Here is a 16,526-nt window from a genome sequence, read left to right as displayed (position 1 = left end):
TCATTTTTCTATCACTTTTGAACTCTTCCAAGTGATTTACATTATAGGACCCGAGAGCCCCCCACGGGGGGCTGTTTTAGAGTGCAGCATTCAGCATGTCGTAGAAAGCATTTTTCATAAAGAAATATGATTATTGCTCCAGACACATTAAATATCGAATTAACGGGAAAAGTCCGAGCAACATCATCATACCAGCCATTGTAAACACTGCAAACACAATTATACATGAACTAATATCATATCTGGAAGATATCTAGAAGATTTGCCACAATTTTGGCCAAAAATCGACGACCTATGCTCACTCTATGGCTCTCTCATCACGGAGCAGGATCGCACATGGCGGATGAACACATGCAGGAGGGGCACGATTTGACTCGGAAACAGCATTTGACACAGCGGCGTCCAAATTACTCTCTTTCAAACCGTTCAAAAGTTATGGGTATGCATGCCAACATCAGCCGCAGGTCACGAGAAAAGAAATTGGGTAAAAAAAACTTCTTGACGGTTTTGGCGATGAAAAACGGATTTATTCAAGCCGATTTCTGCACAGCTCTGCCCACCATGTTCTGCTGCATGTCTGTGAGTGAGATCAATGCGCTGGCGGAATGAATCACAAAATGGCAGACGATTCTGTGGGGTGGAGCAATCCATGTAGAGAGGGGCAGAGATGCCCAGCATTTTGCGATTTTTAGTCAGTAAACAGACCCGGATACGATCAAACACCCCTGCATGGCTCCCGTTGGACTATCCCGCATCTAAAAATGTCTCACACAAGTAAATCGGCCTTACCGGGGTCACATAGACACACATTATGAGCCATTTATTGTTATGAATGACAGATATGACACATCATAACTGCTCAAAATTATTCAAAATGGTGTCAAACTGATTTATTAGGATTATTGAACACTCTTAGTGATAAGAAAAGTGAATATATAGTTAATATTTAGTTATATAGTACATACAATTAGTATACAGCAATGCAACAGCTGGTTCCCGAAAATCTAAATTTTGATTTTTATGACCATTTATGCTGGCCTGCTTCACTCAATCGAAGTAAAATATGTTGTGGGGACATGTAAAACGTGTTGTTCTATGACTGTGGCGTGTTTTAGGCTTGCAGCTGCATTATTTAAAAAACAAAAATGTTCAATACAAGTGCATTTTTTTAGGCGAACCTAGAAATTTTTCAATTTGAGCTGTGCCATAAGTGTATCAGTTATTAACCAGTAAGCCTAAAAATAGGGCTAGGGTCCTATGAGTTAATGGGACACATACAATGTGTCAAACCTCATGAGGCAGATTAATGTGATCATAAAACCCAACTTCATAACGTCTGATTACCATTATTAAATAGGTGGACAGTGTTGGTTCGTCTCTCCCTTCAGTAGACAGGACTGACAGGCACACCCCTCTTGGGTTTATAGGGTTTTTCCATGGTAACCATCTTGATGCAGTCTATGATTGGACAGACGCTGAGGCACAGAGTGCAGCCGGTGCAGTTGTCAGTCACACTGGGAAGGTGGGTCTCTGGGTCGAACGTTATGGCCTGTGAAGACAGTGAACGGGTCGTGTGAGCGAGGACTGAGGCAGTTAAGTCTTCAAAACAGGGAGTTCTGTGACTGACAGACTGACTGACTGACATACCTGGTATCCAGAGTCGTTGCAGGTCATGTAACATTTTCCACAGTTGATACACATCTCTTCATCTATCACAGCCTGGACCTGAGAACACAGGGAAAGATCATGATTATGATCAATTTATTTCATAAATTCATAAATAAATAAACACACGCAGACACACACACACACGCACACACACACACACACACACACACACACATGCATATAAAAGAGTATTGAAAAACACAATTGAAAAAACATTAATGTAGGAGAAAAGCTAAATAAATGAAAAGTACAAAAACAAATGCATAAAGAAATAGTCAAAAAGTAAACGAAAAAGTAGAATAAAATAGAATAGAGAGTGAAAAGTAGAATAAATTTAATACAATTTAGAACAGGTGATATTCTCCTCCCTGTTTATATCCAACCTCTCATCACATCAACATTTCTTGTTTCCTCAGTCCATTGAAGTGTTTTAGACATATCCATATTTTCCATAAAGAGTCAAAGATCTATAAGTGATTCTCTCCATTGAGAGGAAGGGAGACATCTCCCTGATCCACTGACCTACATGCAGCCTATTTACATGTATCCCTGATAAAGCTATGAGGTGTTTAACATTAACAGTAAGCACATGTTAATAAGTGATTTATTTTTGTTTTGGGAAATTGGATCAACTGGATATTTGTCTCCACAGCACTCTGAATAGGATAAGCGGTTAGAGATAATGGATGGATGGATGGATATATATGTCTAATATGAAAGTAGGGTGCAGAGGTATTTATGTAGATTTATATACATTGCATGTGATACCTCCTTGCAAAACTTTGGAATCAATTTGCACTCCCACTGTCTTTAAAGTTGCTTTGTGTCTCATTGTAGTTGTTTTGTGTTACTTTGCGGTCATTTTGAGTCTCTTCCTGGTTGATACTTGGAGATTACATTTTGTATGTGAAGGCCCATGGGTCCTGACACTTTGTGCCCATTTGGTCATTTGGCCTCTATTTGGGTTATGCCAAGATGTCAAGAATGTTGTAAAAAAATGTATTGCATACCATAATCTTTGGGCTTCTGTTCATTTTGGCGGCAACAACCTCACTTAAAATGTTTAATTCTTAAAATATAAAAGGGCTATAATATGTGAGAATATGCGTACCTGCTCCATGTTGTTAAGGTCCCGGTATGCTCCGATGTGGCGCAACGCTCTGGCTATGACGTCCTACAAACACACACACACACACACACACACACACACACACACAGTATCCACAGTGGTTAAAAACGTATTTCACAGGCCAAAGCAAAATTATACAACAATAATACATCCGAAGGAGTAGAGTGTGTGCAGTGTGCCATACCTTGACTGCAGGGACAGTTTTTTTGGGCGCGTCGCCCCGGCTGATGTCGGCTTCCTTCACATAATTATTTTCGTTTCTCAGCTTTTTCTTGTACTCTGCGATGGCATCTGTCCTCTCCTGGAGGTACGGCCCAAAGCTAGGGAGGCTCTACCAACACACACACACACACACACACACACACACACACACACACACACACACACACACACACACACACACACACACACGGCAATGGTAGTAGTACTATAGTAGCATAATTAATATACTAATACTGTAGTAGTAGTATTGGTAGAAAGTGGTGGTACCTTTCCCACCAGGTCTTCCAGTCTGGGAACTGGTTTCCCCTTCTGATGTCTCTCTGTCGGAGGAGACTGGCCGTCCCAATCCTTCAGCTCCAGGCTCTTCAGGTACAACAAGGCCTTCAGACCTGAACACACATATCCACCATGATGGTATCATCATGCAGGTTAAATATCCGAAAGCAGAAGCATCTGGACACATTTGACCATTTTTAGGTTGGTGGTTATTTCAGGAGAACATACAAAGTGGGTATGCAGAACTCTTCAGACCTGAATCAAAACATGAGTAGGTAGGTAGCTTTTCAATCTGTTATGTCGATACAGACTTCAGTTAAAAATACCCTAGAGTACAACCTGTTGAGATAAACAACAGGTTAACCGGCCCCATGGGTCATTGTTTTAGATTTTCAAGAACTAGGAATAATAACACAACTGAATGCTAAACCCATGCATTTTATTGTTATAACTAGAATAACTGCCTCTTGGTTGTATCCGCCAGCCAACTAGTCATGTTGCAGTTTTAACAATGTCAGTCAAAAATCTCATCACTTCATCGTTTTATCATATTAGACATTTGTGTGAAACTGTCATAATTAGTATTATTTTTAAACTATGGCAAAGACCTTTTTTCCCATGAAAATGGGATGGATGCATGGAAAAACAAAAGAATGTCTCCAGCAATGGCTGAGGGAATAAAAGGCCGTCACAGTTCATGACATTGTAAAAAACATCCAGTGATGTTTGTGATTATTGCTTGTTCCTTGTTTCAGGGTCCAATATGCTGGATCTGCTCATGTCTTTTCACCAAGGAGAATATATATAAATACAAAAACACAGTTACACACCCACACAGTAATCCTCAATCACTGTGAAGTCCTGGTTCTGTACTGCACTGCACACCTGTGGGAGTCAGAGACAGGAAGACAAACAGAGGTCCACAAAAATGTAATCACAACCATATAAAGTAAGATTTCATTTTGCTTCAAATTAACTGCAATTTGTATATTTCTGTCAAAGACTGCTGCTTCTGACCCTTAAATTGCTATATTGAATGAATGAGTTTAAAAATAGTTGTCACTGTTTACACCGTGGTGCCCTCAGCTGAAAACATCCACAGAGCTTGTTCAAGACTTAACTCTGAGGATTGAAGAGACATATGAACCTAACTGGATAATTCAAATACAAATACATTCATATTTAGACAGCGTTTCTTTCTAAGAATTACTGAAAAACACAGCGTAGATGTAGGAGAACAGGAACATGTATGTAGTATAAGTAATAAAAGATCATCTACAGTGATATTAAACTGTAAGGCAATTCAGATTACAGTCTTTAAAAAAAAAGATGTATTCATTGACTTCACAATATGTTATTAAACTATTATTGCATGAGGGAATCAGTGCTGCATCAATATCATCACCTGTAACACTGAGGCCCCGGCGTGGAGAAACTGTAGTCCAGTCTCTGCTGAGTCGATACCTCCGGTGGCCAGGACGGGGAAACCAGGAATTGCTCTGGCGATGGCTGACACTGCTCTGAGAACGATGGGTCTGATGGCATTACCTGCACACATTGTTATTCATATTAAGAGCTAGTTCAGTGTGGATGTCATGTGTCACTTTAATTCCCTCAGTCATCCCAGGATCTTTTAAAGGCTAATGCTGTTGTATTTACAAATCTTACACGTAAAAGCAAATCTTTATTTTCAGTTCATTTCAATACTTCAGGCCACTGAAATGTGATACCTGCTTGTGGTAGGTTACCACGGTTACAGTTGGTTATAAGCATAGACTGTATTTCGGAAGTGGACGTTTGAAGCCCCCCTAAAATGTTCTTCAGCTCCCCATAATAATTTGGCATTATTGGCTTTAAAAAAAATAAAAAAAAAAGTTTTGTTTTTTTTGGTGAAACTATTGTTTCTCACATGGACAAGTTATTTATAACTCTAACATGCTACATATGTGCATGCGTTCTGGTTTGTATGTTTTCTCCCCCTTCAAATTACAATCCAATAGCCCATCATCATACTTAACGATATAAAGTTGACACTGTCAGGTCCATTCTCCATCCATTGTGTGCGGTCCTTTTAAGAATTAGGATTTGGGAGTGACGCGGATATTCTTTATTTGAGAAAAGTTCATATTTGTGTTGTCAAATTTCACTATGACCCTGAAATTCTGTCTCTTGTGTTATCATATACTGAATGCAAGCAAAACTACAGAGCAAAATCACACTCTTTCTGATTGAACCAATCTATGAACTGAAACAATGGATATCCACGGCCCCAAATGGGCCCCAAAAACAATTGCCACGTGCAAACATGCCACTCCCCTTGGGGCTAAGCTCCCCCTTTCTTTGAATCCTAGAAACGCCCCTGGGACGTAGTCATCGTGACATCACCTATTGGTTTGTGGACTGTCGTTTTGAAGTCTCGAGTTTGGCGATCTCGCCATCGCCATCTTGGATTGCGGCCGTCGCCATGTTGTTGTTTTCACAATCGAACGGAAGTTACCATATTTGGAATGCGGAGGAGTGACGTAGAGACGCCGTATACGACTCTGGTAGAGTCAGCAACCTGTCAATCACTGTGTAGCCCCGCCCTACAAGATACCCTGCTTTATGGTCTGTTTGACTCTAAATGGACCATAATTTACTAAATGAACATCATGCTGTATTGAAGAAGACTTGAAACTAGAGATTGAGACCATAAACTCATGTTTAAAATGTTTACTGAGGTAATAAATCAAGAGAGAATTAGAGTAATTTTCTCATAGACTTCTATACAATAAGACTTCTTTTTGCAACTGAAGGAGTCGCCCCCTGTTGGTCCGCATCAGCTTCAGTTAGCACGACCGGAGGACCAGAGGTGTATAAACTAGTGGGTATGTTAATTGGTATGTGTTTGTTGTCCATCTGTATTGATGTCACTGTCTATGTTACCTAATTAAAGATGGACTTCACCAGTTTACTCAGTAAGTTGAGTTTGTTCATAACAATAAGTAACACTGTGAAAATGATTTATATAATGTCTTCTGTGGCTGTTATGGAAGCCAGATAAATCTCCCTGAAATATTTTTTATTTTTTGTTAATCTGTGAAACAGGTGGAGAAAAGTTGCCAGGTGATTTTCTTTTGTCAGGATAATTTTTCTAAGTCTATGTTGTTGTAGTACTAATTTCAGCCACAAGAGGCTGTTGTTCTAAATAGGACTAAATAGCACTTATGTTTTCCTCCAAGTGAGTTTTAATGTACATAACTTGCTAACACACACACTCTATGTGCCTTGTGTTTAAAGTGCAAGGAGAACACAAAAAAGACAAACAAAAAACTATTTTCCCTGCCTGTTTCACTGGTGGAAAAAAAGCAAATCAAAAAAGTGACCCTAGCAAAACTTTTTTTCATCTGTTCTTAATTAAAGGTCTAGTAGTTTCTAGGATCTTGGGTTCAGATTACATCTCTAGAACCAATGTTTGGTTTGTCCGTTCCAGGCTACTGTAGCAACATGATGGCCGGCTCTGTGAAGAGGACCCGCTCGGTATGTGGATATAAACGGCTCATGTTAAGGTAACAAAAACACAACAGTTCTTATTTTCAGGTGATTATACATTCAAGAAAACATACTTCTGAATATTATATTCCATTTCTGCCAATAGATCTCCCAAAATGCTACACGGTTCCTTTAAGTCAGAAACACAGGAGAGAAAACTATTTAGATCAGCCCAAAAAAATGGATCACCAGAATTACTTTTTCTCATTTGCCTCTCAGGGATTCCGTCGGCTCTGGAAAGAGTGCTCCAAAATTTAAAAAAGACCCAAATGATATCATCTGTGTTGTCTCAACATGGGCGTGGAGACGACAAATTCATAACAGAAAGCCGCGTTATGAACTGGAGGTGTTAATTGAACAGAGAGATTCTGATGAAAGACGCTATGAAGTTGCAGAATGGGAAGTGTAGGATCCAGTGTTTTTATAGCTAGACTCACATTATTACGGACTAAAAATCCGGGTAATCCTCTGCTGCTTTAATTTACTCTTTTTAATCTGTCTTTATTGAAGGTGTATTAGAAGTGCCACACATATTCTCTACAAGTACCTTTTTATTACAGCAGTATCGGTAACTACCAGCTAAAGGGACAGTGTACATGTTTGCATGTTCGTGCGTTTCCTCACCAGAGACCCCTCCATACGTGGTGCGTTGGCCCTTCCCAACACACGGCCAGGGGGAACCATCGGCCTTCAGTCCCATCATACCTGACACTGTGTTGGTGGCTGTTACTCCATCTGCTCCACCTGTAACACAGTGCAACAATAACAACAATCACATACATTCATCACATATCCTCAATGTTGATCATTTGCTCTATATATATATTGATGGAAGGAAGTCCAGTAGCAGAAATGAAGTGGAAGAAAGACAAAGAAGTGAGCGTGGTGCGGTGAAGTGTGTCCACCTTCATGAGCAGCCATGGCGATGTCGACAATATTGGTAACGTTTGGTGTCAGTTTGGCAAAGAACGGAATGGTAGTGGCTGCACGCACCCAGCGGCAGATGTTACGCACCAACACCGGGTCCTAATCCCACAGACACATGAAAACACAAACATGTCAATAATACACAAATTATTCAGCATATCAAATTATAAATCTTTGAAAGATTACACGAGATGGTATCCTCCATAATATGGTAGAGCAGGCTGTAAAAAACAGAATGAACTGTGTGCTTATGACGAGTAAATCTTTGTGCATATACTGTACATCGGAATAGTGTGTGTGTGTGTGTGTCTGTGTACCTGTCCACAGGCCAGTCCCATGCCTCTCTCTCCCATCCCATGAGGACAAGACAGGTTCAGCTCCAATGCATCTGCTCCTGATTCCTAAACACACACACATTTCCATTTCAGACCGTCACAAACCACACAGTTGCAACCTGTGTATGCAACTTTCAATAATTACACAATAGATTCTGTAACTGGCATGTGGTTTTCCTCACCTCTGCCATTGTGGCTATTTCTGTCCAGTCTTCCTTGTTGTAACTGCACATTATACTGGAGATCACCACCTGACAGAGAGAGACGGGGAGAGGGTTCGTTTTCAAATGTCCGTTCTTCAATCACACACACGTAATATTTCAGACACACAGTGACTCGGGTGGAAGATGAATCTCACCATGCTGTTGGATCAGACAGTGTAAATGGCCACTGTCTGTTTGTAATCTTCTTAAAAAACATCTTAGATATTTTTGTTGAAAGTTTCATCACATCCTGACAGCAACCAATGAATTAAAAAGGAAAAAGATCTGGTATCTGTGGCTGTCACAGGACATTGTTAAGCTCCTCCAATCATTTCATTTGGCCCGAATGTATGCTCGCCACCAGAGTCCTCCACAAGCTGCTAGCTTAACAGCTGTGAGTACTCACAATAACCATGTTTGTTGTCATTATGGTAATTTGGGGGGTCGTGGCTTTGGAGGGATGCCCAAAATGACGGGCTGTCAGTGTTGTTGCAACACTGGGCTGAGTTTTTCTGTTGGATACTTTTTTAAATCTAGCGCACTCTTACTCCTGCTGGTTTGTCAATTTGACCAGCCCTAGCTTTAACTCCTTAACACACATAGGCAGTCACCACAGTTGGCAACATTCTGCCTGCTGTTAGTAACGCTTTTCATGTTTCTTAGTAAAGTAGAGTCATGACTCTGACCGTGACGAGGAAACTTACATTGTTAGGGAAGTCCTTCTTCAGCTCTGTGACTGACTGACACCAGTAGGCTGCCGTCTTCTCGCTGATGAGCTCGATGTTGAGGAAGGAGCCCTGACCCGGTCCGTACATGTGACCTGAGGTGGTACCGCGCACAATGCGAGGAGACACGTTGGTCACCAGATCCTGCAGACACAGATTCACAGAGGCAGTGGTGTCTGTGTGAGTGGTTGTTTTTATGTAACTGGGTTTCCATTGGTAAATGGACTCAGAATCCACTTCCATGTCATGCATGTATGTGCATGTTTCCATTAATGCAGACATATTACCTGTAGAGCTAATAACACACGGCATTCCCTGAAACAGAAGCTAAAACTCATTTATTTGAGCTTTTACTGACGGAATACCTCTAATAATGGCATTACTTCAGAGCTGAAACAATCAGGTGATGAATCAGTGGAACAAAAATCAATTAGTAACAATTCTGATGCCAACAAAACTTCTGGTTCCAGCTTCTTAAATATGAAAACTTGCTGATTGTATGATTGTATCATAGTAGTGAACTGAAAATAAAAAGGTTTTGGACTTTTGGTTGGACAAAACAGGCAATCTGAATTGGGCTAAATTGGGCTTTATGACACTGTGATGGACTTTTTTTTTCTGTCAATTTACAGATTAAATGACTAATTAAGGCGAGAAAAATGCCCCCCCCTAGAGTGAATATCTCCACCAGGTGTGTCTCCCTCTCCTTTCCCAAACAAAGAAGAGTTTCACTCGATTGTCACTCGCGACTCCTATACAGTCAAGATGGCGATGAGGATAACAAAAATGGGGATTCATTCATCTTGTATCATATAGCCTAACTTTAGTGGATCTTAACATATCGGGTATGAAATTAATCTGTCGATTTTTTAGACTTTTCTATGGATCTTTGGCCACGTCACAGGCCAAAATGAATTACTCCTCTTAACTTGCCTATTAAGAGGAGGGAGGAGCCAGCATTCAACGACAGTATGAAACAGTGTGTAACAGTATGAAAAAATTGTGAATCACCGCAACCGCAAGAGGTCCATACAGTCATAAACGAGCCCAAAAAAGATTAGGCTGATGAGTCCAGTTGTATGTGAGACTAGCTGTGACAGATACACACGCACACATGACCGAACACATGATCTCCCAAATAATAATGACTGGCAGACTAATCCAAAAGTGAAAATGATTGTTGGGTGCAGCTCTACAATATTTTGCTGGTTACCATCTCTGTTAGTGCTGCCATTTAGACCAACAAACTATACAAAGAAACAGAACAAACTACAAAATAACCAAAGTGAAGTGGGTAAATGGCTATAAAAGTGGGCTCCAGAATCCCTTATGTTTGTATACTAATGTGCAACTCTGAGTGCTTGCTTGGTGGTACTTTATATTGTGTGTGTGTGTGTTTACTCTACCTTATTCAGTCCAAACGTCTTGGTCAGAGCGAAGCCCCATCCTTGCTCAAAAGCCCTCCTGATCATGGCAGTGCTGGTGGTGGGAGGAGCAGACGCCAGACCAAACGGGTTGGGAAACTTGATTCCACACACCTCAACGCTGATGTCCACCTGATCTATAGCACTGTAAAACAGCGGCAGCTTCGGAACTGGGTCCACTGTCTGTCCATGCAGAGACTGCAGGAGCAAGGGAGATGGGACGAATATGTTACAGCCTATGTTTAATTCAGTAATAAACTGGGCGGGGGGGGGGGTGCAGGCTTCAGGCTGAGACCAATTTACCTGCATGTATCTGTGAATGTGCCACGAAGCCTGTTTGCCATCGTTCACCGATTCCACGGTGGTGTTTGCCAAACCAGCGATGTCTCCTCCTGCAAACACCCAGGGCTCACTGGTCTGCATGGTGTCGGTGTTCACCTCTGGAGTGCCCCAGCGGTTCATCTTCACAGGAGCCATGGCCTCGCTTACTACACACAGACACATACGGAATATGGATCTGATTATGCGATTATTATCTGATTATTATTATGAGATTTTTTTGGCTGATTTTTTGGAGATGTTCTTAAATTCACAGCGTTTGCTGTTTCAAGTTGTGAAAGCAGACACATAGCGCTAATTTACAAAACACATATTAAGCATAAATCTTAAAAGATTTAAGACTTAAAATGTACTCATTGTGATACATACTATGACTTACTGTGATTCTAGCATTTTCCCTCAATTTTTGGCCTCCTCCGCGAATCACCACCTTAACGTGGTGGAGGAGTTTGAGTGGCTCAGTGATCCTGGGAGATATGTTGTCCGGGGCATTAGCCCCTGGTAGGGTCTCCCAAGGCAAACAGGTCTCAGGGGAGAGCCCAGACTAAGAGCGGTTCAAACGACCCTAATGATAAGCAGCCCACGGACTTTAGCCACCTCGCCCGGACCAGGGAAACCGGGGAACCCTCCCGGAGCCAGACCCAGGAGGGGAGCTCGTCGGCGAGCGTCTGGTGGCCAGGCCTTCGCCCACGGGGCCCGGTCGGGCTCAGCCCGAATAAACAGCATGGAGCAGCCACCCTGTGGACCCACCACCCGCAGGGACAAGCATCGGGGTCGGGTGCAATGCAGACCGGGCGGCGGGAGGCCTGGGCGCGCCGATCGCCGGCAGCATAGACTAGCTCTAGGGACGTGGAACGTCACCTCGCTAGCGGGGAAAGAGCCAGAGCTGGTGCAGGAGGTGGAGCGATACCAGCTAGATATAGTTGGACTCACCTCCACACACAGCGCTGGCTCTGGAACCAAGCTCCTGGAGAGAGGTTGGACTTTGTCCTTTTCCGGAGTTGCCCAGGGTGAGAGGCGCCGGGCGGGAGTGGGGATACTCACGAGCCCCCGGCTGAGCGCCGCTGTGTTGGAGTTCTCCCCGGAGAACGAGAGGGTCGCCTCCATGTGCCTACGGGTTGCGGAGAGCAAGGCTCTGACTGTGGTTTGTGCTTACGCACCAAACAGCAGTTCAGAGTATCCGGCCTTCTTGGAGTCGGTGGGAGGGGTCCTGGAAAGGGCGCCACCTACCGACTCCATAGTTCTCCTGGGGGACTTCAACGCTCACGTGGGCAATGACGAAGAAACCTGGCGGGGGTTGATTGGGAGGAACGGCTTGCCCGATCTGAACCCGAATAGTGTCTCGTTATTGGACTTCTGTGCTTGCCACGGTTTGGCCATAACGAACACCATGTTCGAACATAAGGTGGCTCATAAGTGTACCTGGTACCAGAACACCTTAGGCCGGAGATCAATGATCGACTTTGTAATCGTATCATTTGATTTGCGGCCGTATGTCTTGGACACTCGGGTGAAGAGAGGAGCAGAGCTGTCAACTGATCACCACCTGGTGGTGAGTTGGATCAGATGGCAGGGGAACCGGTTGGAAAGACCCGGCAAGCCCAAACGTGTAGTGAGGGTGAACTGGGAACGTCTGGCAGAGGACCCTGTCTGGGAGGTCTTTAACTCCCACCTCCAGAAGAACTTCTCACACATCCCGAGGGAGGTTGGGGACACAGAATCCGAATGGACCATGTTCAAAGCCTCTATTGTGGACGCGGCCGCTAGGAGCTGTGGCCGGAAGGTCATCGGTGCCTGTCATGGCGGCAACCCAAGAACCCGGTGGTGGACACCGGAGGTGAGGGAAGCTGTCAAGCTGAAGAAGGAGACCTTCAAGGCCTGGTTGGCCCAGGGGTCTCCCGAAGCAGCTGACACGTACCGGCAGGCCAGAAGGGCTGCAGCTGCGGTGGTCGCGAATGCTAAAACTCGGGCATGGGAGGAGTTCGGGGAGGCCATGGAGAAGGACTTTCGGTTGGCCTCAAGGAGGTTCTGGCAAACTATCCGACGGCTCAGGAAGGGAAAGCAGGGCTTACCCCAGGCTGTTCTCAGCAGGGGGGGGGGGACTGCTGACCCGGACAGGGGACATCGTCGGCGGTGGAAAGAGCACTTTGAGGAACTCCTAAACCCGACCAACATGTCCTCTGCAGAGGAGGCAGCGCCTGAAGATCTAGGGGGAGGCTCACCCATATCCCTGGCAGAGGCCGCTGAGGTAGTCAAAAAGCTCCTTGGTGGCAAGGCGCCGGGGGTGGATGAGATCCGCCCTGAGATGCTGAAAGCGCTGGACATAGTTGGGCTGTCCTGGCTGACACGCCTCTTCAATGTTGCATGGGGGTCGGGATCAGTGCCCATGGACTGGCAGACCGGGGTGGTGGTTCCCATTTTCAAAAAGGGGGACCGGAGAGTGTGCTCGAATTACCGGGGTATCACACTACTCAGCCTCCCAGGGAAGGCTTATGCCAGGGTGCTGGAAAGGAGGCTCCGACCGTTTGTCGAACCTCAGATTCAAGAGGAGCAATGCGGATTCCGTCCCGGCCGTGGAACAATGGACCAGCTCTTTACCCTCGCAAGACTACTGGAGGGGTTCTGGGAGTTTGCCCAACCAGTCCACATGTGCTTTGTGGACTTGGAGAAGGCTTTCGACCGGGTCCCTCGGGGGTTCTTGTGGGGGGTGCTGCGGGAGTATGGGGTGCCGGACCCATTACAACGGGCGATCCGGTCTCTGTACGACTGCAGTAGGAGCTGTGTCCGCATTCTCGGCAATAAGTCAGACATGTTCTCGGTGGGTGTTGGCCTCCGCCAGGGTTGCCCTTTGTCTCTGGTCCTGTTCGTGACTTTCACGGACAGGATATCTAGGCGCAGCCTGGGGGTGGACAACGTCAGGTTCGGGGGTCTCGGGATCGCCTCTCTGCTGTTTGCAGATGATGTGGTCCTGTTAGCCTCCTCGGATCATGACCTCCAGCATTCACTGGGGCGGTTTGCAGCCGAATGTGAAGCGGCGGGGATGAGAGTTAGCTCCTCCAAATCTGAGGCCATGGTGCTCTGCCGGAAACCGGTGGATTGCTCCCTCCAGGTAGGGACGGAGTGCCTACCTCAAGCGAAGGAGTTCAAGTATCTCGGGGTCTTGTTCACGAGTGAGGGTAAGATGGAGCGGGAGATCGACAGACGGATTGGTGCGGCTGCAGCAGTAAAGCAGGCGCTGCACCGGACCATCTTGGTGAAGAGGGAGCTGAGCCGGAAGGCAAAGCTCTCAATTTACCACTCGGTCTACGTTCCTACCCTCACCTATGGTCACGAACTCTGGGTCGTGACCGAAAGGACAAGGTTGCGGCTACAAGCGGCCGGAATGAGTTTCCTCCGTAGGGTGGCCGGGCTCAGCCTTAGAGATAGGGTAAGGAGCTTGGTCATCAGGAGGGAGCTTGGAGTCGAGCCGCTACTCCTTCGCGTCGAAAGGAGTCAGCTGAGGTGGTTAGGGGCATCTAATTAGAATGCCTCCTGGACGCCTCCCACTGGAGGTTTCCCAGGCACGTCCAACTGGGAAGAGACCCCGGGGAAGACCCAGAACACGCTGGAGAGATTACATCTCCCAGCTGGCCTGGGAACGCCTCGGGATCCCCCAGAATGAGCTGGAACATGTTGCCGGTGAGAGGGAAGTCTGGGTCAGCCTGCTTGGCCTGTTGCCACCGCGACCCGACCCCGGATAAGCGGAGGAAAATGGATGGATGGATGGATGGATTTTTTTGGCACTCTGAGATTTTTTTAATGAAAAGTGCATTACAAATAAAATGCACTATTATTATTATTATTATTATGCATGAAAACATGTTATCACCAAATTAAGGTTACTATGACGAACTTACAACTGGTTCTGAAACAGTCTTAGTTTAATACCGATGCCTCTATATGACCTTCATCAGTAAATGAGACCAACACTGACATTAAGCTGCTGGGGACCCAGACCGTATTACTGAGCCCGCTGGGGGGAAGGGAGGCACGGGAGAACCAGAACCAGGACTGTGCAGGGCTGACTATCAAACCCTTGCTGCATGAAAATAAGAGGTTTTCTAAAGGGAGTCTGGTGCAAGGGAACACTACTGCTTTTGTCCACAGGGACAATCCTCGAAGTAGCTTTAATATTCTGCATTCAGCTACAGCATCACTCAGTAACAGCTCCTGCAATTCTGAAAAGCTCAAAGCTGTTGTGTAACAATGCAAATATGTATTTTCTAGGACCTTTTCCAAAGTCGGACAGACCAAGAGACCAAGAGTTTGTATCAAGCCATATTGGTTGATTACATACGCTATAAAAATATAAATACAAATGCATAAACATACAAAAGACTGCAAAATACAAAAACACACAAAATACAAAGATACAGAGATTTACACACATCTTCTCATTTTCAACACACATATTAGTTGACTGATTTGTCAGGGCAAAGCAAAGAGGCTAATTGTTGGTCAGCTAGTCCGTCTGATTGGTCAATTACCTTGTGGTTCGTTGAGCATGGAACCAAAGGCACTGATGATGTAATCAGCCTTCAGCCTGACAACTTGCTCTTCATCTTCCAGCCAATCACCTTCCTCAGTCTGCTCGGTGCGACAGAACTGTAACCCGGCAACCCGACCGTTCTTCATGATGACCTCACGAGGAGACAGGAAGGGCAGGAACTCACACTTCTCCTCCTTAGCCAACTCCATCTGACAGGAAAAAAACACGTGTTCAGCATTCTCTATGTTTCCATCTGCGTATATATCTGTCCATCCATCCCTCATCCGTACCTCCTCAGGAACAGCCCTGATGTTAGTGAATCCCTTCCTGAAGCAGACGTAGACTCTCTTGGCTCCGCAGCGTAGAGCCGAGGTGGCGCAGTCAAACGCGGTGTCGCCGGCTCCCAAAACTATCACGATACCTCTTAACTCTGGCAGAGAGGTGCGGCACTGACACATACCTAGACCGAGTGAGATGGAGACAGAGAGACACAGTAATATGAGACTGTCCAAGACGCGCAAATATACCTTTCACCGCTGAAACATTTTTATATCTGAACTAGTTCAATTTCCTTATTAATACCTACAAATATTTGTTAATTGAAATGATGTCACCAACGAAACTGTTGTGTGTGTGTTGTATATTTCCTGGAAATGGTTGATGTACACTATATCCATGCTTTGTGTGTGTGTAAGTTCTTGTACTTGTTACATAGTGAGGACCAACTTTTTAACCAAGTGAGGCTATTTTTGGAAAATGAGGACATTATGGCCAATCCTCACCTCCTCATAGGCCTGTTTGAGGGTTAGGACTTACTTTCAAGCTTCAGGCTAAAAAACGGTTCATGCTAAGAGTTGGGGTCAGGCATTAAGTCATGATGGATAAGGGCAAGGTTCTAGGGAATGCATTATGTAGATGAGGGTCCTCACAAAGATAGAAGTACAGGGATGGGTGTGTATTCACCACAGTACCTTTCTTGCTGGCAGTGGCCACCATGGGCAGAAAGTCTTTGGAAGTGAAGAAGCCTTGGTCCATAGTTAAACCCTGGAAGATGTTAGCTCTGTTGGCCTGAGGGAGACCTGGAGACACACACAGATACATTGACAAAAAAACAGTCAAACTGTTTGAACAGATATGATTGTCAGTGAAACAGTACAAAAATTCCACTATGTCACACACACACACACACACACACACACACACACACACACACACACAC

At 44.8% G+C, this 16,526-nt stretch overlaps 1 protein-coding gene across 2 annotated transcripts in view; it reads right to left on the bottom strand.

The window, feature by feature from the left end:
• Positions 1 to 295: 295 nt before the first annotated feature.
• Positions 296 to 16,526, bottom strand: part of dpydb (dihydropyrimidine dehydrogenase b) — a 23,095-nt gene continuing 6,864 nt past the window's right edge. The window contains exons 9-25 of one of the 2 annotated variants that reach the window (XM_031877458.1): positions 16,279 to 16,386; positions 15,598 to 15,767; positions 15,306 to 15,516; positions 10,744 to 10,928; positions 10,423 to 10,638; positions 8,996 to 9,160; positions 8,271 to 8,339; positions 8,071 to 8,154; positions 7,732 to 7,852; positions 7,451 to 7,570; positions 4,701 to 4,843; positions 4,126 to 4,180; positions 3,287 to 3,408; positions 2,982 to 3,128; positions 2,780 to 2,842; positions 1,648 to 1,725; positions 1,189 to 1,549 (exon numbers count right to left, since the gene is read on the bottom strand). In XM_031877458.1, coding sequence (XP_031733318.1) covers positions 1,385 to 1,549; positions 1,648 to 1,725; positions 2,780 to 2,842; positions 2,982 to 3,128; positions 3,287 to 3,408; positions 4,126 to 4,180; positions 4,701 to 4,843; positions 7,451 to 7,570; positions 7,732 to 7,852; positions 8,071 to 8,154; positions 8,271 to 8,339; positions 8,996 to 9,160; positions 10,423 to 10,638; positions 10,744 to 10,928; positions 15,306 to 15,516; positions 15,598 to 15,767; positions 16,279 to 16,386 — 2,222 coding nt within the window. In that variant the 3' untranslated portion in view covers positions 1,189 to 1,384. Of the gene's footprint in view, positions 454 to 1,188; positions 1,550 to 1,647; positions 1,726 to 2,779; positions 2,843 to 2,981; positions 3,129 to 3,286; positions 3,409 to 4,125; positions 4,181 to 4,700; positions 4,844 to 7,450; positions 7,571 to 7,731; positions 7,853 to 8,070; positions 8,155 to 8,270; positions 8,340 to 8,995; positions 9,161 to 10,422; positions 10,639 to 10,743; positions 10,929 to 15,305; positions 15,517 to 15,597; positions 15,768 to 16,278; positions 16,387 to 16,526 lie in introns of those variants that run through there. The other variant, XM_031877459.1, reaches the window with a different exon arrangement.

This window comes from Anarrhichthys ocellatus, unplaced genomic scaffold (genome assembly GCF_004355925.1).
Source record: "Anarrhichthys ocellatus isolate YVR2014 unplaced genomic scaffold, GSC_Weel_1.0 scaffold137, whole genome shotgun sequence".
In the NCBI taxonomy this organism is placed as follows: Eukaryota; Metazoa; Chordata; class Actinopteri; order Perciformes; family Anarhichadidae; genus Anarrhichthys; species Anarrhichthys ocellatus.
This window is presented reverse-complemented; position numbering and strand designations above follow the sequence as displayed.